The sequence below is a fragment of the Sorex fumeus genome, unplaced genomic scaffold (genome assembly GCF_029834395.1).
Source record: "Sorex fumeus unplaced genomic scaffold, SorFum_2.1 ptg000037l, whole genome shotgun sequence".
Taxonomy (NCBI): domain Eukaryota; kingdom Metazoa; phylum Chordata; class Mammalia; order Eulipotyphla; family Soricidae; genus Sorex; species Sorex fumeus.
Genome location: NW_026606094.1, coordinates 62,287,273 through 62,310,586, shown reverse-complemented (window position 1 = coordinate 62,310,586; position 23,314 = coordinate 62,287,273). Strand labels below are relative to the sequence as shown.

General features: G+C 37.0%; 1 protein-coding gene across 1 annotated transcript in view; it reads right to left on the bottom strand.

Annotated features, from left to right (window-relative positions):
- ITGB8 (integrin subunit beta 8) overlaps nucleotides 1-23,314 on the bottom strand; it is a 100,850-nt gene that overhangs the window by 59,668 nt on the left and 17,868 nt on the right. Inside the window, exon 2 of the mRNA XM_056117986.1 lies at nucleotides 4,823-4,908. Within this exon, the coding sequence (XP_055973961.1) occupies nucleotides 4,823-4,908 (86 nt within the window). The remainder of the gene's footprint in view (nucleotides 1-4,822; nucleotides 4,909-23,314) is intronic.

Genomic DNA, 23,314 nt, shown 5'->3' with positions numbered 1-23,314 from the left:
TATCACAAATTGTAAATCAAGTTGATGAAAATAAAATCTTTTTAAAATTGGGGGAGTATTTTTCTTATACACAGCTGGATATTTGCTCAGCGATCTTCCTGGAAGTAACTGTTTTCATCTGGTTTTTAGTAAAAGAGAAACTGTTTCATCTGAAAAGCCAGATGAAAACAGTTTGAAATCATTAGATCGCAACCATTTCAAATCATTGGATCTCCAATAAATTAATCATTTAACCGAACAGTGCTGATTGAATATTCAGACATAATAGTATTTTAGGTGCCAAGAACACGGACTGGAATAGACAGAATCTGTCATCAAAGATTCAGCAGATAATTCTTGAATGCAGTCATTAGAAGACAAATGTAATTATTTATGGGCAATAAACTTAAGGGAATCACAAAATGTCATCACATTGTAGATAAAGAAGATTATCAATTTTAATAATGGTTGAATATGAGTTCACCACTCATATCCATTCCATGGGTGGAGATGATGGTCCATGGTGATTAATAAGATGGGATGGTGGCAGACAATATTAAAAGATTCATGCAAGGATTTTCATTTAATTCCTCTTTCAATTTGTAGCATGGGGGCTGAGAAACCAAAGAGTGGAATAGAGTTCATGGCCTGTTTCTATATAAATTAAGTGCTAAAATGTTATTCCATTTTATTTTTTATTGGTGGTACTATAGCTCATACTAGGGGAAAAACATGTGCAAGGGATATGCTCTACCATTGGGTCATATCCCTGGCCCACTTACTAAGTTTTGGAGGACTGGGAAACAATTCAAAGGAAGAATGTCTGATAGTAACTTAACAGACCTGATGCTGAATTAGAACATGGAGTATACATACAATATTAATATGATTAAAAGACAATAGAGAACATGATCTTTATTATCCTTTCCAATAAAAATTTTCAATCATCAGTTTGTAATTTGCTTTCTTGGGAGCCGAAACATTTAATTTACTTTGCTATACAATTAGATTTCATTCTGAACCTTAAAATGTTTAAATCCCTAATTTCTTGTATTCAAATTCATTCTCTAGTAATGACCCCGCAGAGGTATCAAATGTAAGGTTAAGTCTAAATAAACAACTTGGAGTTCCTTACAGAAAAGTTATATATATTGATATGCTAGTTTCCCTTAGAATGCTTCAAGGTTTCCTAGTGGGGTTCTACCTGTCTAGGAGCCTGGGAAGTACTAAGGGCACACTGTCTTGGTAACTATGTGTTCACTCTTTCACTTCAGAAGAAACACACAAAGTCTAATGAAATCTAAAAATGTAGAAACCCAAAGACTTAAATGATGGAAAGAAAATGAAGTACAAAAACCTCAACATTTCCTTTTGATCCAGGAATTTTATTTTTGGTATATAAGAATGGAAGAGGAATGTGGTTAATTTCTGTCTCTATACATCAAGCGATGCCATTTGACCTTTAAATGTCAACTCTTTTTTCTTCCTTTTTTGCTGAAATAGGCCTCTGTCTCAATTATTTTGCAATGTCTGAATCAGCATGCCTGTTTTTATTCCAGTGTAAAAAAAAACTAAGTTATAGAATCTTTGCCAATTTGTCAATTAGATTTGAAAAGGGAAGAAAAGACCATGGCATCAAAATAAGAAACAGAATCCTACCCCTACCCATGGTGGCCTACTTTCCACTTTGTAATAAAGGAAAGAATCTAAAACCACACCCTCTTAATTATTTGTGTTTTGTCATTTTTATTTCTACTAATTCTTAAATCTTACTCTTTTTTTCTATAATAAATATGTAAGAAAACTCAGGTAGCAAGGAGCTGCATCTAAAACCTATTTGAAAATGAAAGCCCAGGTTGACGTTCCTCTAGTTGGCTTTACATCAGTTATTTTCATCCATTTAATATATTAATATGAAGATATATAAATAGGAAAAGCTAGTTCTACTACCCCTTTCTGAATCTTCCTGACTTTCAAAGATAGCACTTTGCACAGAAATTAAAGAAATCTGTCATCTTTCTTTGGACAATAAGTGCCCTTCATATATTTTAGTATAACTATGTTCCAAAGTCATACCCCGTATCCTTTATATAAGCATGAGAATAATAGAAGATCTCAAAAATTGTCATGACATTCATATATATTAAAAGAAACTTGTAAAAGATCAGGATGTAGCTTAGTGGTACAGCTCATATATCATACTTATTAAGTCCTGGGTTTGATCCCCAGCAACAATGAAATGTGAGGCATTGTACTAGATAATTGGGATTAGATCTTCTTCATCCTTAGTATTTCCAGTCATTTCCTTGTAGTGGTGTAGAGAAAAAGAGAGGAAAAATTTGTAGAATTTCAGATTAACATGCAACATAATAATTCATAGCAAATTTTGTCTACCCTATCTAATTTTTTTTAACTTGTGACCAGCATTGAACATTGTATAAACTAGGTTCATCTTGTTACCATTTATCTGATAATCATAAATAGAGAAAAATCATCTTACCCTTTCTTGACTTCCCACCCTTTTTTGGTTGAGTTAAAAATCAGTTGCATATGTGCCTCAAGGACTGTATTTCAAAACTAATTTTCTTTCTCTCAAGGATATCAAGTCAACCTGCAGGCTGTGGACAGCTCCTCTTCTTAATGATGTGACAGGTGGTTGGGTTCTAATACTGCCTGCTTCCTCTAAGGAAGTTGTTTTACTTTCTTAAAAATTTGAATGCGTTACTCTGGCATCTTATCCAAGATCTTATAATAAACACTACCATTCTTTATATTAGTTTAGTTTTTGTTTTGGGGATACTCTTGGCAGTGCTCATGGCTTACTGTGCTCAGGGACCGTGACTCCTATTCTTAGGCAGTTTCATCTGTTTTATTTACCCTTCATAACAGCATCATAGGTACAGTTTTTATTTTTAGTTTAGAACTAGGGAAAAGTGAAGTTCAGAGTGGTTAGGCTAATATGTCCAAGTTTATAAGTTAGAAACCAATGATTCTGGGATCTAAATGCAATTCATCTCATTCAGTGCTGCTTTTTCCAAAACAAATTAGATGACTCTGCACTACATAGAAGAATACTTTGGATATAAGAACCAAGTGGTTTCTGAATGCTTCCTGGAATTCCCTTCTAAAAAAATAGTCGAACACCAGTTGCTTCTCTAGCAGTTACTCCTCTTTGCCTCCTTAGTTTGCCTCCTTCCATTTGACCATCTGTTGCAATGACTATTCATGTTCCCCCCTTCTACAATGAGAGTGACACCGCTATTCTCATAACGGTGATTTTCCAGATTGTTAGTGCCAGTGATGTAAGAAACAAAGAAGGGATCCCTTTGGAGCCTGGCAGTCTATATAGCTGGTTTTAAATGTGACTATCCAACTGAGTTTCTTAACCAGTTTTGAAGTTTTTCTTAACTAGATTCTCTGAAGTTCTCAGCAACTGATAACAAATTAGCACAAATGTCATGTTTTAGGGACCTTCCCTAATGATACAATAATATCTATAGTGGAATACTGGTCAAGAATTAGTACTTAACAAGCCAGGAAACATTCTTGAAAAAGAAAAACATAGATGTAAACTCCAAAATTAAGGTTTCAGAGCTAAGAAAAAGATTTGAAGAATAGAATTAATTCTGTCTGGTATTTTGACTCCTAAGAAGGGATGAAATTAGTCCCAGAAATTCTGGAATTGTCCTATCTACAGAACTCTAGTTCTAGTTACCTAGAACCTAGAACTAGAATTCTTAGAGTAAAGCATTTCCTACTGTAGAATGACACTTGACTTTCTCACTGGTAGAACCCAGAGTGTATCAAGGAAGCAAGTTGTAGGAAGGACACTAACTTTCAGGCTTGACTGCTATTTAATCAACCTCATTTACTTCTTTCCTAATTTCTTTTTCTACTGTCCTTTCCTACTTCTTATCTTTCTATTTTCTCCTATCAGGGAAAACAGTAAGAGAAGTTAGTAAGGTTATGGTAGGTATAGTTTTTGAGCTAAATCAGAAAACAAAAACTAGAGATATCTCTTCATGTCATGTAAGATTATTAAAGAAACCTTTGTCCAACTTCCCATGAGCTATATAAATAAAAATTAAACTACCTAGACAGTCTCATAAGAAAACAAATTAATAGATTGCTTACTAAGTAAAAATTATAATAGGTCTTTTGGTTGAAGGTTATCTATCAACCAAAGGAATGACTCACAAAACTACACTAGCACCAAGTATGGAAGAAATACATTAAAATTATACTCATTTTACTAAGAAATTTGTTATTGGAATATTTATCTTGATAGAATACAAAAATACTTTTATTGATCAATAAACACTGGATTATTCTCCATTCTACAGAGTATATCCCACAAGTGAAAAATGAGCAACCAAGGAACTGATACACTATGTTTTGAAATGAAGGAAATAATTAATCTTCAAGTACTTGAAAAATAAAAACAAAAGCACTATGCCAATAAATTATCTGGATTTCCTTTAATAAGCAAGTATACAAAAATCATATAACTTGGGCATGCAACCTAATGTCCTAAGCTGTAGCAAATCTTCCCACTGACATATCAAAAGTCACTGTGTTTGCCAATTACTTTGTTCTCTCTATAGAACAGATGGAAAACATAAAACTGTTTGCACTTCATTTTAAAATGATCATAATTTTCCTAATAAAAGGTTATAATTTACTTTATATTCAGTCAGCTATGTTATTTCCAAGCAAAAACCAAAATAAGATTTTCCTGATGCTCAACAGTATCTTTTTTTCCCCCAATGTACCTTCAAGACATTATTATTTCTATGAAATCTTGTTAGAAAGAAGGTTGAGGAAAATTTTTAAAAAGGCACACCTCTTGAGCACACCATCCACATTCTGGACCCAGAGCGAGGCACTTGGCGCAGGATGCTGTATTCGAAGATGCACATCTATTGTCTTCTGTAATGGAGGATAAAATGAGGTGTTATGGTTTATTTTCTCATAGGGAAGTATGTGAAACTCTCAACCACCATGTATTTTGAAAAGTAAAGAAATCTAATCAACAGTTTTAGTATGTATACATGTACATATAATTTAGCAATATTAATCTGCTCATGGCAACTAATAGACACAGTATTTCCCAGATAGTCACTACTTGGTTTATTTGTTTCTATAAAGCTAGGACAAAGTCAATAAAAAATGTAAATTTAGTTATTTTGGCATGTAACACGAATTTTGCAACACAACTCTTTTTTTTTGGTATGCTTAAGTCTCATTGTATTTTCTAATATTTGAATCAATGAAGTGTTTTGAGATCTAGATTTTTGTCCTATAAAAATAATCATTACAGACCCGGTTTCAACACATAAGCCCAAGTTTAATGATAGTATTTCTGAGACAATATTGATAGACACATAGAATAATTAACGTGGGGATTCTGATTGTGTTAATATTATTTTGGCTTGAAGTCTATCAGATCTATATATTTAATAGTATGATTCAGTGTTTTAGAATTAATCTGGTTGAAATTACTGAGTTATTTTAGTTAAGATAATTTTATTTATTCTATTGGATCACTTATAATTATGAAATATATACTTTTCAATAGATTCTTATACTTTTTTTAAACATTTCTGTAACAGTTGTGCAAGGAAACTACTTTTATCACTATCACCACTCTCTAGGTACCATTAAAAGAGGTCCATATTTATAGGCTTTAACATGTACAAGGGGATGAAGAGAGTCAGATTGTTCAATCATGACTTTTTAGTGGAATAAGACACATACATTCTATAATTTGTACTGCACTATGAAATATCCCAAGGATACTGGAAATCACATTATTCCAGCCACAGACATTTCACTGACCAGTAATGAACAGTAAAGAACACAGACATTCTGGCTAGAAGCATCCCACAGTTTAAGTAAGGAACTACATAAGTGAACAATAACATGTGGCATTATAAGCATAAGAAAAATAATATCAAAGCACCAATGAAGCACAGTGAGGGGGTTTCAGCAGAGGGAAAAGAGAGCATATTTAAAGATGGCTCACCAGAGCCAGAGATACCTGTTATGTCTCCCTCCCATCATATTTCTTCTCGTGTATTTATTTTTTTTTTAATGATAGGCATGAATGAAGATAATTCATGGTTTTGTGTGTGTGTGTGTGTGTGTGTGTGTGTGTGTGCGCATGATTACACATGAGCATGACAGGAGTAGAAAGGTCATGCGGCCCACAAGATCTCTAGCTATTCTCATCAATTGCTTTCTCTTTTCCTTTTCTCTCTTGGCTTGCTACTACATTCTAGAATACAGGGTAAACATATTTTGTTTCTATGTGCCATACAACAGGTAAGGCATTTTCCTTGCTTGTGCTTGACTCAGATTGGATCCTTGGCACTGCATATGGTCCCCTGACTCCCTCAGGAATAATTCCTGAAGACAGACCTAGGAATAAGTCCTGAGCACAACCAGGTGTTACTCCCCCAAACAACCAAAAACTGGTTTATGTAAGTAACATGGTATGGGTAGTAGGAACTACAGAGGTATATACACGGCCGAGTTGGATTCCCTGAGGTGGGAGTGAGCCCACCCTTTCTATTTCACCAGATACTTAATAGTTAAGTCTAAACACCCTTCTCTGACACCCTTGCTATTTTATTGCCTCCCTTCTGTGTCCCAATCTACCTTTTGCTCAAGGTTTTTGATCAACTTTTAAAACATACCATCCCAAACCTTTTGCAGCAGATCTAAATGCGATGGCTTAGAAATTCAGGGTCTAAATATAACCAATGCTTTTTGCTCCCTTTCTTACCAATGTGACCACTAGCCTAAAACCTGTTCATCTGGCTTACCCTGCAAAACTATAAAATTGGTTCATTCCTGAAGGATTATGAAGAAAGGGTGACCTTTTTAGTTTTGTCTCCTGAAAAAAAAAATTTAGGTCTAGAAATAAAGTACATCTGCAGACCCAAGTTGACCTTTACCAACCTTTAAATTTAACCCAACTGGACCATGGAATTTAGTCTATTTCACATTAGTCTTGACCAAACTTTCACTCAATAGGTAGGACTTTTGCCCTGGCAGTCAAGCTCACGGAGTCCTAGAGGAAATCTACAGATTGTAAGACTCTGGACTTTGTAGTGGCTGCCTGACATTGTCCTAAAATAACCCAGATCCAAGTTCAATTCAGGCTCCTGCTCCCATAGCACATGTGGTAAATAATAACATTACAAGCAAAATTCTGTTTTCTTTGTAGTCTGCTTTCTGACTACTTCCTGTACAATGTTCTAGAGCAAAATTCTATCTTCCAACCCTAAGGATAATGACTGAGTTGGAATAGAGACTTTGGTTCAGTCAACACATTCCAGGTTCTAGGGCTATCATCTCTGAGATTCTACATAACTATAGGAAAAGTGCCCTCTGTGACTATGGAAGAGGTGGGCCTAAGGAGTCTACAGGCCTGGAGGAAGGCCACAGTTGAACTTCATGGGAATGATGTCAAATAGGATTGCTGGAAAGTCTCTTGGTTAGACACACTAAATATACTTTAGACAATGGTAATGGACCATAATTGAACTGTCTTGAAAGAAATTTTAAAATATGTGGTTGAGCAAATACCTTAACACACAATATCACGTCAGTTTCAGCAATTATGCAGAGTGGTCGGGACTATTATGTTTTAGGAATGCATTTGTCAGACACACTCACAGACACAGACACAGACATACACACACACACACAGACACACACACACACACACACACACACACACACACACATGCCTGCACACACCCCTTGTGTGGGATTAGAAACTTTCCTTAACCTGTACACACATCAAGGCATGAGGGCTCCTTAGAGATACTGGCAGTTTGTTACCTGCTTCTGTATACTGGTGCATTCACTATCTCGTCATTGTTGCAACAGCTCAGGAGAGCTGCTTTCCAGGAGTGGTTACCCAGCAGTCCCAGGGCTGACAGCCCAGGCAGGGGTGTGCCCAGGGTGATGCCTCCCAGTCCATGGCACTGGGAGCTGCTTGTTCAGCTATTTGTCCAGTATGTGGTTTTAAGCACCTTATACTTTATGTTTTAGTACTTTGTGTTTCTAGTAAGGTTAGTTTTGATGAATCCTAATAAAAAGATTCAGCCAATATAAACAGAATTACAATATTTCAAATATTCTTTTTAAAAATGCACTCTCAGCACCCTCTTTTGTGCCAATTCTTTTTTTCTCAATGCCTCAACATCTTCATGACCCTAATAGAGTATGGTAACATACATTTGAAGAGTTATGAAACTCCACTTCTAAGCCAAAGTTAAAAACATTAGACACTGACAATAAAAGTTTTGTTTGGTTTGGGGGTCACACCCTGTGGGTGCTCACAGCACTCAGGGATCTGTCTCTGCACTCAGGGATCAGTCCTGATAGCACTCCGGGGACCATGTCAAATGCAAGAAAAACACCTTACCTACTGTAACAGTAAAAAAATAAAATAAATTTTTTCTTGGTTTTATGGACAACATCTGGCAGTGCTCAGAGCTTCCTCCTGGCTCTGCACTGAGAGCCCGGCATGGTTGGAGGACCATATGGAATGCTGGGGATCAAACCCAGGTTGGCTGGGTTCAAGACAAAAATGCTCTATCTACTGTACTATCTCTCTGTTTCCACAGTAAAAAAAAAAAATTTTAAAGAACATTTGTTTTAAAAATTAAGTTTTTTGAAATGTGCTGCTATGACAGAAATTAATAAAGGGTTAGTATCACATATCATGATGTACATCCTGAAAAATTCTATTCCTTGACCTATGAACACAACTGAAATGATTACTGGGAGCAAATTTCTAAATCATCATAGCACTGCAACTTATCAGTCAGTTGCCCTTAGTCTGAAGGGCATGTTTTCTGAATTCTCTGAGGCTTTTTTTTTGTACTGTAAAATAGGACTATTATTATCAAAATATAGCTATTCGATAAAATGAAAGTATAATCATGCCCAGCTATGGTGCATAAAGCATAGGAGACACTTATAACATTTTAAGTAATGATACCAAAACTGAATACTAAAATGAGTTATATGTGAATATACACTTGTCGAGTATGCAGATAAACATACCAATGATATTTAGTTCTATCCCCCAAAAAGAGAAAATATGTGTCTTTAAGTTTGTTTTAAATGTAATTGGTTATCTATAAAATGAAAGGCCTCTAATTCATAAAGACAAAGTTTGAATAACATAGCTATTATGTCAAAGTATTAAGTGAAAAATTATGATTTTAATGTCGTTTAAAGCACTGCAGCACTGTCATCCCATTGTTCATCGATTTGCTCTAGTGGGCCCAGTAATGTCTCCATTGTGAGACTTGTTACTGTGTTTGGTATATCGAATACATCACAGGTAGCTTGCCAGGCTTTGCCGTGTGGGCGAGATACTCTTGGTAGCTTGCCGGGCTCTCCGAGAGGGACAGAGGAATCAAACTCGGCCGCGTGCAAGGCAAACACCCTACCCACTGTGCTATCGCTCCAGCCCCAAAAAGAAAAGTATTATGTAATATTTATAGGAGGAAAGGGGGTATCAGGAATCCAGTAAGGGGCACTGGGGAATGTTAATTAACCAGCATTCACAAGATTTAAAGGGGAACAAAGAATTAAGGATGAAAGTCCATAGGTAGACTCTCAATTCTAGGCCTATTAATTTATCACACATATTTCTTTAGTTTGGGGGTCACATGCAGGAAAACTGAGAGTGGAGGTATGCAGTAGTGAGCATCAAACCCAGGGTACCCATACGTAAAGTACGCATTCCAACCTTGTGAGCCATCTCCCAATCCACAGCACTATTCTTAGCTAAGTGGATGGCTCAGTAACACAAACCATTTACAATCTATTCACACAGATCAGTTCATGTTCATTATTTCCAGAGTATATACATTAACAAATTCTTGACAAAAATGTGAACAAAAATGATACTCAAAAGTCAGTTTAGGCAAGTACACACAAATACATCAAACCTAAAGCAATTTGGGAACAATATATAAATGTATTATTGAAAGTCTCTTAGAATACCTTTGCATGTTCATGTTTTGCAAAGTGAATGTTGACTTCATCCGATTTTTTTGCTTGCTTGTTTGTTTTTGGGTCATGCCCATGGGCTGGAGTGATAGCACAGCAGGTAGGGTGTTTGCCCTCCACGTAGTCAACCTGTGTTTGATTCCTCTGTCCCTCTGAGTCTGGCAAGCTACTGAGAGTATCCTGGCCTCACGGCAGAGCCTGGCAAGCTCCCCGTGGTGTATTCGATATGCCAAAAACAGTAACACCAACTCTCCCAATGGAGACATTACTGGTGCCCACTTGAGTAAATCGATGAACAACGGGATGACAGTGCTACAGTGCTACTCACAATGCTCAGGGCTTACTCCTGGCTCTGAGCTCATGGATCATTACTGGCCATGCTTGGGAGACCATATGGGATGTCTAGGATCAAATCCAAGTGAGCCACGTGAAATGCAAGGCTCTATCCACCATACTATTACTCTGGCCCCAGACCTCATCTGAATTTCAAAAATCATTTTCCAGAATTAAATGTTCATGACACATGTGAAAGCATGTCTCTGTCATTAACTATGCTAAAGATTATTAGCAGCAAGATAGAGATATAAAAATCAGGAAACTGTACTCTAACACTCGAGTATTCTGTTTTAGATGGTGTGTTGTTTTTTTTTTTATATCATTTTGAGAATGTTTAGTCTATGGAAGTGAGAGAAAGTAGAAAAGGGACAGAAAGAAACTAGCATCAACTGAAAAATATAATAGAATAAAACAATGTTTAGGCTGAGATCTTCCCATGTAAAGTAATCAGTTCAAGTGAAAATTTCAGGAAACATGTCTAACATTTTTCTGCTCAAAAGCCTATACTGCAGAAAAGGTCAACAAGATTTAAAGGATATCCACAGTTATCTGGCAGAAAAGATCATTAAAACAGACCGAGATTATAGTTCTTGCTATTCATACTTACAGATTTTCTCATTATTTCTAGGGCAAATTATTTGTGAAAAATACAGATACACTTCTTTATCCAAGCAGTAACCCTTTCCTTACTGAGCTTACTACAACAAATTGGATCATTATATAAGCATATTAAAGTTGAATCATTATATAAACTTGACTCATTATATAAAAACTATTTTCTTTCAGAAAACAACAAAGTAGGGACCAGAGAAATACTTTGAAGGGCTAGAGTGCATGCTTGGCATGTAAGAGTCTGAGGCTCAGTTCCAACACTAAGTGGTGTCCACAACACTGCCGGGAGTAGTCCCTAACCAGCACTGGGTATGGCCCCCAAACCAAATTGAAATAAATAGCAAAGTAAGCACTGTTTTAATGAGCACATGTACTATGGTAATGGCACTCAAAATCAGACAAATTTAGTACTCACAGAATAAAGTGTGGACTCTAACTTCGGAGGTTCCTTTTTTTTAATGTATATTATGGTCCAGTACAGCGGGTAGGGCGTTTGCCTTACTAAGCGGCCAACATGGCCGACCCGAGTTCGATTCCTCCGCCCCTCTCGGAGAGCCTGGCAAGCTACCGAGAGTATTCGAAATGCCAGACACAGTAACAACAAAGTCTCCAATGGAGACGTTACTGGGCCCGCTCGAGCAAATCGACGATCAACGGGAGGGCCTTATGGTCCAGTAAACATTATGGGTATCTTCAATACACATGACTTGATTTTTGAAAATTGTCATTTGCACAGAAATTTAACATGTTCTATGACTTAATATAACAAGTAAAATGATGAAAAGGTTACTTTAAAAAATATTTTTAATGAATCACAGTGATATACACAATTACAGTCCTACAATGTTTCAATATCCATGCCTCAACTACTGTACATTTCCCTTCACCAATGTACCCAGCATCCTTCCAGTTTGAATCATTCTCAATTGCCAAGTTTTGACTGCGGATTTTCAAGCTTTGACTGAGGAATTAGTTCTTTAAAGGCCCTACAAAATCCAGAGTTGAGAACTTATATATGTAAATGAGAATTGGAATTTTGTTGTATTGTTTTAATTGTTCTTATTTTTTTTATTTTCCTGGGTCAAAATCAATTAGTAATCATAAATTGGCTCTTACTGATCTATTTTCTGATCATTCTGTCTGACATTTCTTAAAGTTTTGTTGGAATAAGCAAAGTAAATTTGCTATTTGTCTATGGGGGCAAATTGGGGTTGGGAGGAAATTGGGATATTGGTGGAAGGAAGGTTTAACTGGTGATACTGGAACACTCAATGCTTGACACAACAGTATAATGAAAAACTGTAAATCAGTGTTTCTAATAGAAATTAATCATTAAAAGAAAATCTACAAAAATACAGAGAGGGAAGAGGTAGTTGATGCTACTACTTTGAAAATTAGACACAGGAAACCAAACCAAAGTCTGATCAGCTTTACTAAGGATGACATAAAGGAGAATGGGAGAAAAGGTTGAAGCATAAGAGAAGCTCTATGGAAAAGGCAAATCCAACCAGGATGCTCAGAAGAACTAAGAATACAGTACAGGGAAATTAATGTCCAAAGTGGCTTCTGAAAACATATACACACACACACACACACACAAAAGGAAACAAAAACAAAGAAACACAAACTACTGGTGTTTATTTCTGCCCTATTTTTTCCCCTTGGACTTCATACATATTTAATCCAAAAATCACAGTATTTATCAGCACTTGGGGGGGAATTTTTTAGAGGGGGGGCACACTCAGGAATTTTTGGGACTTACTCTTGACTTTGTGCTCAGAGATCACTCCTGTTAGGGCTGGGGGACCATGTGTGGTGCCAGAAACCATACTCAGGTCAGCCACATGCAATGCAACTGTCCTACCCATTGTATTGTTTGACTCCTTATCAGCACGTTTTTGTTTGCTTGGGGGTCACATCAGACAGTGCTTAGGGGAATATATGTGGTGTCAGGTATGGATTAGTCAGCAGCTTGCAATACAAGCACCTTGCTCACTGTATTTACTCACCAGCCTTTTCATCATTTTTCATTTGTCTGCTAATGTTTAGAATATATGAAACATAACTTTTACTGTTGAAACCAGCAGATATAAAGGATTTATTTCTACCTATTTATTTTGGAGTTTGGGGCCACACCCAACTGTGCTCAGGGATTATTACTGGTTCTGTGCTCAGGGATCACTCCTGGATGGCACCAGGGATCGAATCCGGGTTGACCTGGCTTGATGCAAGGCAAATATTGTACCCATTGTGCTATTGTTTCCTGTGATAGAGAGGATTTAATAGTATATCTGTGGCAAACTATTACTAAAATATTTTTCATGCAACAAATGTGCATTTTAACTGTGCACATACAGAATTAACTCAAAGATTTGCTGTAATATTTGTAGTTCACCACTTAGTGATATATCCAGGAAATATTACTCTCTAGCTGCAACTTTGGCAAATTCTCTGCTCCTTCCACCCTGCTTAATCTGTTTCAGATTTGCACCAAATTAGCATTCAGCCTATGAAAATAACTATATTCATGGGGAAAACCATTTCCTCACAGATAATTTAGTTTCTACTGTCACTCTAAAATGCATTCACTAACATCTATGTTTAGTAAACAACAGTTAGGAATCTTTCAGTTAGTTTTTCCAGTGATTAGATTTGATAGTCTAAAGTGTACTGGAAAAAAAAAAACACAGTAGCATAATAACATTCAATTTTTTTCCCTTTTTGGGGTCACATCTGGCTATACACAGAGGTTACTCCTGACTCTTCACTCAGGAATTACTCTTGGCGGTGCTCAGGGGACCATATGGGATGCTGGGAATTGAATCCGGGTCGGCTGCATGCAAGGCAAACACCCTACCCACTGTGCCATCGATCCAGCCCCTAACACTCAATTCTTAAACAGTGATCAGGACAAAGGGCAAGGGAATGCGAACACCATAAGAAAAATACATCATCTTGGTTATCCAGAGGAAGAACCTGAAATAGAGATTCTTGGCAAGTGATTTACCAAGAAGGAATGTGTGATAAGAAAGTCAAGAAAAGATATTGGTATAGGCAAAATCTGGTCTTAGTATGATCCCACCTAGAACATGGAACACAAATAAAAGCAGAAACTGCTCATTTTGAAATAAGGAAGGGCTGGTGTCTGGCCATCATACTTTCCCACCAGTCAGTTCCTGGTTTAGGGGGGCTTAGGGGTTTGTAGGGTAGGGCAGCCTGGGTTAATCTCCCAAGCATTTCTAAACCACTGTGGTTCACTTTGGTGGAATCCACTTCTGAGAAGGTGACTTTTGTAAGCCATAAATAGCAGAGTCAAGAATGGCAGATTGGAGCATCAGGGCCTAGCAATAACTACTATTTCCGAGGAGGGAGCCGAGAGTGACTGCTAATTAGAATCTTGGGTACAGAGTATTATTTGCCCTCCTGTTCTTTGCTGACAAATGGTATCCTACTTTTGATGATGATGGCATTAAGAACGGAAACACTACATTTTTCATCCTGTCTTGTGTTAATGGGGATCATATGACTAATTGTAAAGACTGGGATAGAGGTGAGGCAGAAGTTCCTTAATGGGGCTTCTTTCAAAGTTTCTAAAAAAGCAGGGGACGAGGGGTTGGAATGTCCCTTTTTTGACCTATGTCCTTCCTGTTTCTTCCTGCCTGGAATATAAGTATGATGTCTGAAGCAATAGCAGGCATCTTCAGACCTGAGAGAATGTCACTTCTGGGAGTCAGTACTGAGGATGATGCTGGGGTCACCAGGCTAGTCTCAACATCACCTAGTTGTGCCCCCATTCTGGGCTTTCTCTCAGAACTGTTGCTGATATGAGGAAAATTCACCCCAGTGTTTTTTTCTTTATTCAAACTTCCGATTTTAAAGACCAATTATTAGCAGGTATATATAATTTCTAATTGATAAAATTTCAGATGGGATTTGAAAGATTAACAAGAAAACCTTGGCAGGTATTAATATAAATATTTTTTGAGACACTAAGTATAAGGAGCATACCATTATTTTGTTTTGTTTTGTTTTGGGGACATGCACAGCCTTGCTCAGGGCTTTCTCCTGGCTCCAAGCCCAGGGATCATTCATGGCAGGCTTAGGGACTGCATGGGGTGCCAGGGATAGAAGCCAGGTTGGCTGTGTATAAGGCAAGCACTCTACCTTCTTACTATCACTCATACTCACATAACATTACTTTTATGATGTAGATATACTCTGAAAAAAGGTGCTTTTCTCATACTTTTTTCTTAAAACGGACTATTAGACTGCCAATTTCCTAGGAATAAATTGTTAAACATATTTTCTTTATATCTTCAGTATCTGAACCTAGAAATTGGTATAGATTCAATAAGTATGTGATGAATAAATAATATTCTAAGTTAAAGTTTCATCTGTCAAGTTTTATTCCTGAAACTTTTATCACAAAATAAAATTGTTAAATTAATGAAACACAAATGGATGCACACATTGATGTCTCCAAAGGTGGGGGGAAAAAAGCATACTTACAAGAAAAAATATTTTGTCTTTACATTTGCCTTTCTTAGTTTAAAGTCTTATTTAAAGAAAGTCTTTTTTTTCTTATAAAATGCTGAACATATGGTGGAGTGATACTAAATAAAACAGCAATTTTTAATGCAGCCATTATTAGATACAAGCCCAACATATGTACTTATTTCTTCACTTATTTTATATATGCTGCTCAGCTCTAAATAAAATTTCACCCAACAAGTGTTCTTTGCCCCTACAAAAGTGAATATTTCTTATAGAGAAGAATATTAAATGTCAGTGTGTGAACACTAATATCTCTTTATCAACCAAGTTTTTTTTTCTTTTTTATTGGGAGAGGGGGTTACACCCAGCAATGCTCAGAGCGTACTCCTGGCTCTGCGATCAGAGATCACTCCTAGTGGGTTCAGGGAAACTTATGGTATGCAGGGATAAAACTCAGGGTGGTTATGGGTAAGGCAAATGCCCTTCTTGCTCCAGCCCAAGACACTTCTTAGGAAGGGCACACCTAGCAGTGCTCAGGGTTTATTCCTGGCTCTGCACTCAAGGATCACTCCTGGCTGTCTCAGGGAATCTTTTGGAGATCCAACTTAGTTTCCTGCATGCAAGGTATGTGCCTGACGCACTTTATTATTGCTCCTGACTTCAACCAAGTTTATTATTATAGATAATCTTTACATTTTAGAACAAGTTTCAACCTCCCTTCTTTCATAATAAAATTAAGTCATGTAAGTACAATAGGACTTTGTGCAAGCATTAGAATTTTTGGATGACAAAAGAGAAAATACACTTTCAAGGCTGGGCAGGTTAAGAAATGTCTGAGCAATGCTATACATTTCATTAGTCTGTCCTGCTCCTGTTTGGGGCAACCAGCATGAATCAGTACTTCTAGTGGGCTGAATGGCACAAATCAAACTTTAGTTCACAATGGCTTTTACAAGCAGACCAATCATTAGGTCACTAATGACACTCATTTGTGCTAAAACTGTTATTATAAGGTCTGGTCTGGTGGGATATTATAAGATCTGGTCTGGTAGTATATCGGATCCTTTGCTTGAGATAAAATTTAGATACATTAAATCAGCTTCATTTTGAAAATATTCTGATTGCAGCATCCATTGAATGATTGTATAGTTGGGCTCTACATCAGAATACTTTCCAGCTTGAAAGAGGTCATTATTAATTGCACTGGTACAGTAGGTGTAAATTAGAACTTCCCAGGCAAGCTGAGGCTTTCAGTCATCCTAAATGCACAATAATTTATCAATGTAAAACAAGAAATTAGAACAATAGACAAGGCAAACCATGCTGGGCTGACAGGAAATGTAAGAGGAGAAAGAATGCTATGAATTAGTAATGACAAATTCTCTTCACATAAAGGAGGATCTGGCAAGTTTGAAAGGATCAGCATAGTACAAAATCTGGATGAAATTTGTTTTTAATTTCCTCATTTGTTTCCTCATTTGACTTAAGATAGGGTTACATCCAGATAAATCCTTTGTACTTTGCAAAGTTGAAAATAAATTTAATAGACTTGATCTGCCAAATATCGTAGTTCATCCTAGCCTCACATAAATGTGCTTAGAAAGAACACATTCTAGTACTCTACCAGGGATTGGTCCCTCCATGATGAGTGTGGGCTATGATCCACTGATCCTGCCTGGCATTATTATGCAGTATGTTATCACATATTGCTAGTCCAGGAAAAACTCAAGTTTCAAAACATGAAATACTTTTTTCTACATAGCTTTTACACCGTGGTAGTCCAACAATTGTTAATTTCGTGGGTTCTTATATTTTTATCTTACTTCCTGACATATAATCCTTTATATGGGAATGAGATGAAATAGTAAAAGAATATTTGTCATTTACAATTTACAGTCACTTTGAAATTCATATTATGTCCAAGACAGGGAAACCTCTCCTGCTGCACAAATTTGGTATTCAACATACCACAAAAATTATTCCTGGGGAATACTAGGTTAGGCTTTGCATTGATTTCTCTTTACCTGAGCTCATCAGTTTTCTAACTTCCCCAGTGGCAATTTATGGGATGTGAGAGAAACTCAGGAAGAAAGATGAGGGTCAAAAACTTAGCATCTCTTAGTATACCTTTCTGACTGCAGACTGAGACTTTCAAAATGGGACAAAATCTCAAGATTCAAGGAGGGCTGCAGAGGCCCCTCTAAGGCAAAACTCTGGTTAGGCTACATTTGTCTAGCTTGGAAAAGCAACATTAGTCATGTGTTTTTTGTCTTGTTTTAACTGGAACTTTTCCATACATTCCAACTGTTCTGTTTATGAGGCACACTCCCTTTTTTATAAAAGCCAAATATTCACCGGTTTCCCACTCAATTCCTCTAAATAGTGTTTTTAATTGAACACCTTGGAGTAACAGGGCTTCTTCCTAGTTCCCTTTCCAACTCTGGGCAGATCTGTCTCTCTTTTCCCCACATAGAAAAGTACACCAGTACTCATGTCACCACTTCAGGCAGCAAAGTTAAAGGGGTACAAGAATGCCTAGGACAGAAATAATGCATTTTCTAAATGTGTGTGCATATACATATATTTTTGTATATATATATGTGTGTGTGTGTGTGTGAGTGCATGTGTGTGTATGTATAAATACACACATACAAACAAAACACATTTTACGTGTGAGTATATATTTATATATGTGTTGGTGTCACATTGGGCTATGCTCAATGCTTACTCCTTGTTCTGTGCTCAGGGCTCAATCCTGCAGGTGCTCAGTGTACATTATGTGTTATCAGGGATCAAACCATGTTGGCTGCATACAAGGACAAGGCATACCCCCATACAATCTCTCCAGTACAGTGTTATTTTATTGTGTTTTTTAAACCTAAAGTTACATGGCAAGTGCCTACTTATTTTAGAGCAGCAAAGCAACCCTCTTTAATGGACAGACTCTTGTCCCACATAAAAAAATAAATAAAACAAAGTGAATTTTAGTTCACTTAACATTTGATTTTTATATACTTATATTTCCAAGACCAAACAGACTTATATGTTTGATCTGCAACTTAAAAAAATCATAAATACATTAAAGAAAAACCCCCAAAATAACATACTTATTAAATGATTACTGTTTGGGTCCTAAACCAAAGCATGTATATTTTTCTATTGAACATTTAAAAAGAGTCTTATGAAGAAAGCATTTTTATGCCTACTTTAGGGATGGGAAGTTAGAACTTGGGCACAATTACCTAGCTACAGGTCATGTACAACTCAATCTAACTACAGCAGAGCCTTTACTCTTAAAACACTGTCCTCTGTGGAATATAAGACAAACTATCCCCAAACTATGATTAATACCAAAGAATCATTTAAAACTCTTGCTAATTAAAATTATGATTAGTTCTTAAGTGATGACTTGATAATAATTCCCATGTAGCCCAAGATAATTGTTTCATACAAATAGAAAGTCATTACTTCTATCATCAGTGACACTAGGGATTTGAATGTTTGATTTTCCCTAGTACGATCACTTTCGATCCTCAGTGCCAAAAGACCTCCCAAAGTACTTCAGTGCCCTTTCAGAGGTTCATTTTATTTCTATGCACAAGGAAACTTTGAATCTTAACAGTAAAGTCCCAGCCTGACTTCCCACCAAGTCTCACAGAGTGCCTGAATCAGAATGGTTGGCACTTTCTTCGCCTTTTTACAACAGTGTTTCCCCAAAGTTTTGCCAGAGGAAAGCACAGTGCTGCATGCTAATTAGGCAGAAGCACTTGAAATGGTGTTTGCATTTGTGAATTTCCAGTTCTTCCCTGGATGCCAAATTTGGAAAAGGGATGCAAGCAACTTGTTCTTGTCCTAACTCTGCTTATTGTCTGACCTTGACTTCATGAGTTTTATTTTGCTGAGGTTTTTCTTCCTTGCTGATAAAGTAGAAGAAACTTTTCCCTTCTTTACGGATTGTGTTCATCCACTGAGCTGCAAAAATACTTGAAAAGGTAGAGTACTCATTAAAATGATATGATTGGTAGAGAATATTTATCTGATACAAGTCTGTTAGTTTAGGGGAATATTTTGAGATAGTTTGTCAAAACTATCTCAAAATATCAAAAAAGTATTTATTTTGAGGAGCTGTGGAGATAGTATAGAGGTTAAGGTGTTTGCATTCCACTCAGCTGATCCTGTTTCAATTCAGGGCACTGCATAATTTCCCCTGAGCACCTACTTGAGCACAGAGTGAGGAATAATTCATGAGCACTGCTGGATGTGCCCCCCTCCCCGCACCACTGCCCAACAAAAACCGCAAAACAAGAAATTTATTTTGAATGCTTACACCAAATTCTACATAGTAGGTATGTCTCTCAGAATGCAGAATCTCTTACATTCTGTGTTTTCACATTGTCAACATGAGGCATAAATAAAATTGGGGAAATTAAGGTATATATTTTGCATGATTTTTATGCATTCACTTTGTTTTGTGGTGATAGAGCTCTAATACAGATCTTTTGATTTGTTAAAACCTTATATCAATAGAGTTCACTTAAAATTGCTATTTAAATTATATGGGCTACCCCAGCATCCCACATGGTCCCCTGAGCACTGTCAGGATTAATTCCTGAATACAGAGCCAGGAGTCACCCCTGAGCATCACTGGGTATAACTCAAAAAAGAAAAAAAAATATTATGTGGACTATTACTTGGTAGAACTGACAGCCTATACAACTATTTCATATGACTTTTGCTTTATGTTTTGCTTTTAGTTGGGGGGCCACAACTAGCAGTGCTCAGAGAGTATCCCTGGCTCTGTGCTCAGGAGTGAGTGGAGTGCTTGAGTAACCATAGAGTGTTGGGACTAAGCCAGAATTGGTGGTATGCACACAAATGCCCTAACCCCTCTATGTTCTCTCTGGCACATTTATAAGGCTTTTAAACAATAATCAAATAACAGATATTTGAAATATATGTTTGTTGATTAACACTAGATTAAAGTTTTAATCTAGAAACTATTGATTGTATATTTTGTATCTATCTCCTCCCTTACAGCAATATATCAAGACAGATGCCACTGTTTTTACTTTGCTTTCCAAGTATAGGGACTTAGCTTAGATCTCACATCCAAAGGGAGAAGGCAGACACTTGACAAGATATATAGAAGGTATGAGGGTAAGCTGGGAGTTGCTTGTGTCTAGTCCTTCCTTGCAGTAAAAGGAACACAGAAAGGGGTAAGGAATACTCACCTGTCACATCTCTCTCCAGCACTTCTTTCTTCCTCTCTGTTTATTTTTGCCTATCTGTCTATATATCTGTCTGTACATGTCTTCCTATCTGTAAATATGTGTGTTGTGTGTATGTGTGTCTTTCTATCTGTATATATACATATATGTACACATATATATATATGTTTTCCTATCTAGCTATCTGTGTGTGTGTGTGTGTGTGTGTGTGTGTGTGTGTGTGTGTGTGTGTAGTACCTTCCGACATGCTTCACATTCCATTTTAGTTTTCTGTCTCCTCTTGTTAGGATTTAAATCTATGAGGACATGCATTTTTGTCTTTTTTGTTCACTGTACTCTCTTCAGGCCTTGGTGTCCATCTGATGAATGAGGAAATGAGTTAATGTCCTTCGGCATTGACCAAAATGACATTCTATGTGCTCCCTCTTTTTGATGAGTTTGTGCTCTTAGGTAACTTTTTCCCTAGGGTGCCTACTGTCAGTCCGCTCTGGAGCAGAGTTCAGATCCTTTCCTGGGGGAGGGCTGTCCTATTACTGCACTTGCTCTCTCTGGCATCTTGCACTGCTCTCCAGCACTCAGATACCATACTGTTTGTTTAGCAGGTTGCCCCTGAATGTTGTGCTTTGCTAACCCTAGTCTATTCACTTGATAAATTATTCATTATGCTTCTGTTCTTCCTGTTTTCATATGCTCGTCAACAGTTCTGCTAATAACTAAAAACAACGTGAGTACTACGCATTGACGAAATCATGTATACTGGTAGCATAGGTAGCATACATGGCACACAATCTGTATGCCATATTTATGCATTTTGTGACTGTCTTGGAATATGATGTGACTTAAAAATGCGAATCAGGGGCTGGAGTGATAGCACAGCGGGTAGGGCGTTTGCCTTGCACGTGGCCGACCCGGGTTCGATTCCCAACATCCCATATGGTCCCCTGAGCTACTGCCAGAAGTAATTCCTGAGTGCAGAGCCAGGAATAACCCCTGTGCATTGCCGGGTGTGACCCAAAAAGCCAAAAAAAAAAAAGGCAAATCATATGTATAGTGAAATCTAAGTAGTTGAAATCTTCAATCTTGTCTGAAGTAGAGGAAAGATTAAAACTAAGTATTGATATCTGAAAGAGCTTTTTGTTTGTTTTGGGGGCCACACCTGGAGTGCTCAGGACTTATTTCTGGCTCTGTGCACTAAGATCATACCTGGTGGTACTCCGGGGATCATATGGGATATGGGACTCGAACCTGGTCAGTCACATATAAAGCAAATGACCTACTTTCTGTACTATTGCTCCAGCCCCCTGGAAGAGCTTTTTAAGTCCCTCTTGACATTAATAGACATTTGAGCTATGTCCTTTCTGCTTATAATAGTAAAGCCCAACAAGCACTAAAAAAATCCCAGATCACCTGCCTTATCTCTTAATTACTATCTTACATTGTATACTCACCTACTTCCTCAGGCACAGCTATTCTACATAGTTGACTTCTAATTTCTTCTCCTTACCTACAACCACCATAATGCCGAATGCATCATATAAGTCCTCAACAATACATTTTGATTTGTTGGTTTGAAAACTGTGATAGTCTTCAAATTTAATAGTTTGAGTGTTCTAACTTTTAAGATAGGAAATTTTATGGATATTAAGATGATATTCATGAGGTAAAATATGAATGACTTATATGAAATTAAATATCACCTTTCAAATTGATCCTAAGTGCCCAGGATTTTATTATAATTGTTCTTTTACCTCATGAACTATATCAATATTAGTAAACTCTGTCTTAATTACAACTGGGTAAAGAAACTATGGTACATCTACACAATAGAATACTACACAACTATTAGCAAAAATTAGGTCATGAAATTTACCTATAAGTGGATGGACTTGGATAATATCATGCTGAATGAAATGAATCAGAAAGAAAGGGTCAAATATAGAATGACTGCATTTATTTGTGGGATATTTAAAAAAATTATGAAACTAATACCCAAGACCAGGGAAAACAGGCCAGGAGGACTGGTCAATGGTTGAATATTACCACAAGGGTGTGGGGGGTGACGGGTAGTTAAGACAGAGGAGGGTCCATTATGACAATATTAGTTGGGAATGATCACTCTGGACATGAACTGAGTGTTGAAAGTAAGACAGACAGAGAGAGAGAGAGAGAGAGAGAGAGAGAGAGAGAGAGAGAGAGAGAGAGAGAGAGAGAGAGAACTGAGTTGCCTACCATAGAGGCAGGAGGGGGTGGGGTAGTTTGAGGGATGTGGGAGTGGGAGGGAAACTGGGGACACTGGTGCTGGGAAATTACACTGGTGGAGGGATGAGTGTTGGAACATTATATGACTAAAAACCAATCATGAACAGCTTTGTAATGCTCTATCTTATGGTGATTCAATAAAATAAAACAAAACAAACAAAAAATATGTCTTGATTAGAAAGAATGGATAGGTTCTCATGTGGTCAAAGGAGAAGATGATATTGGCATCTGGAAAAAGGAAGCAGAAAACTCTGCTTCATAAGGAATATTGAAGTTGTAATTATTTGTATAACGTTTATCCATCCTTGAATGATTTAATAATTTATCACTGGCTATAACTGTTGGAATACAAGGAACTTAGGTTT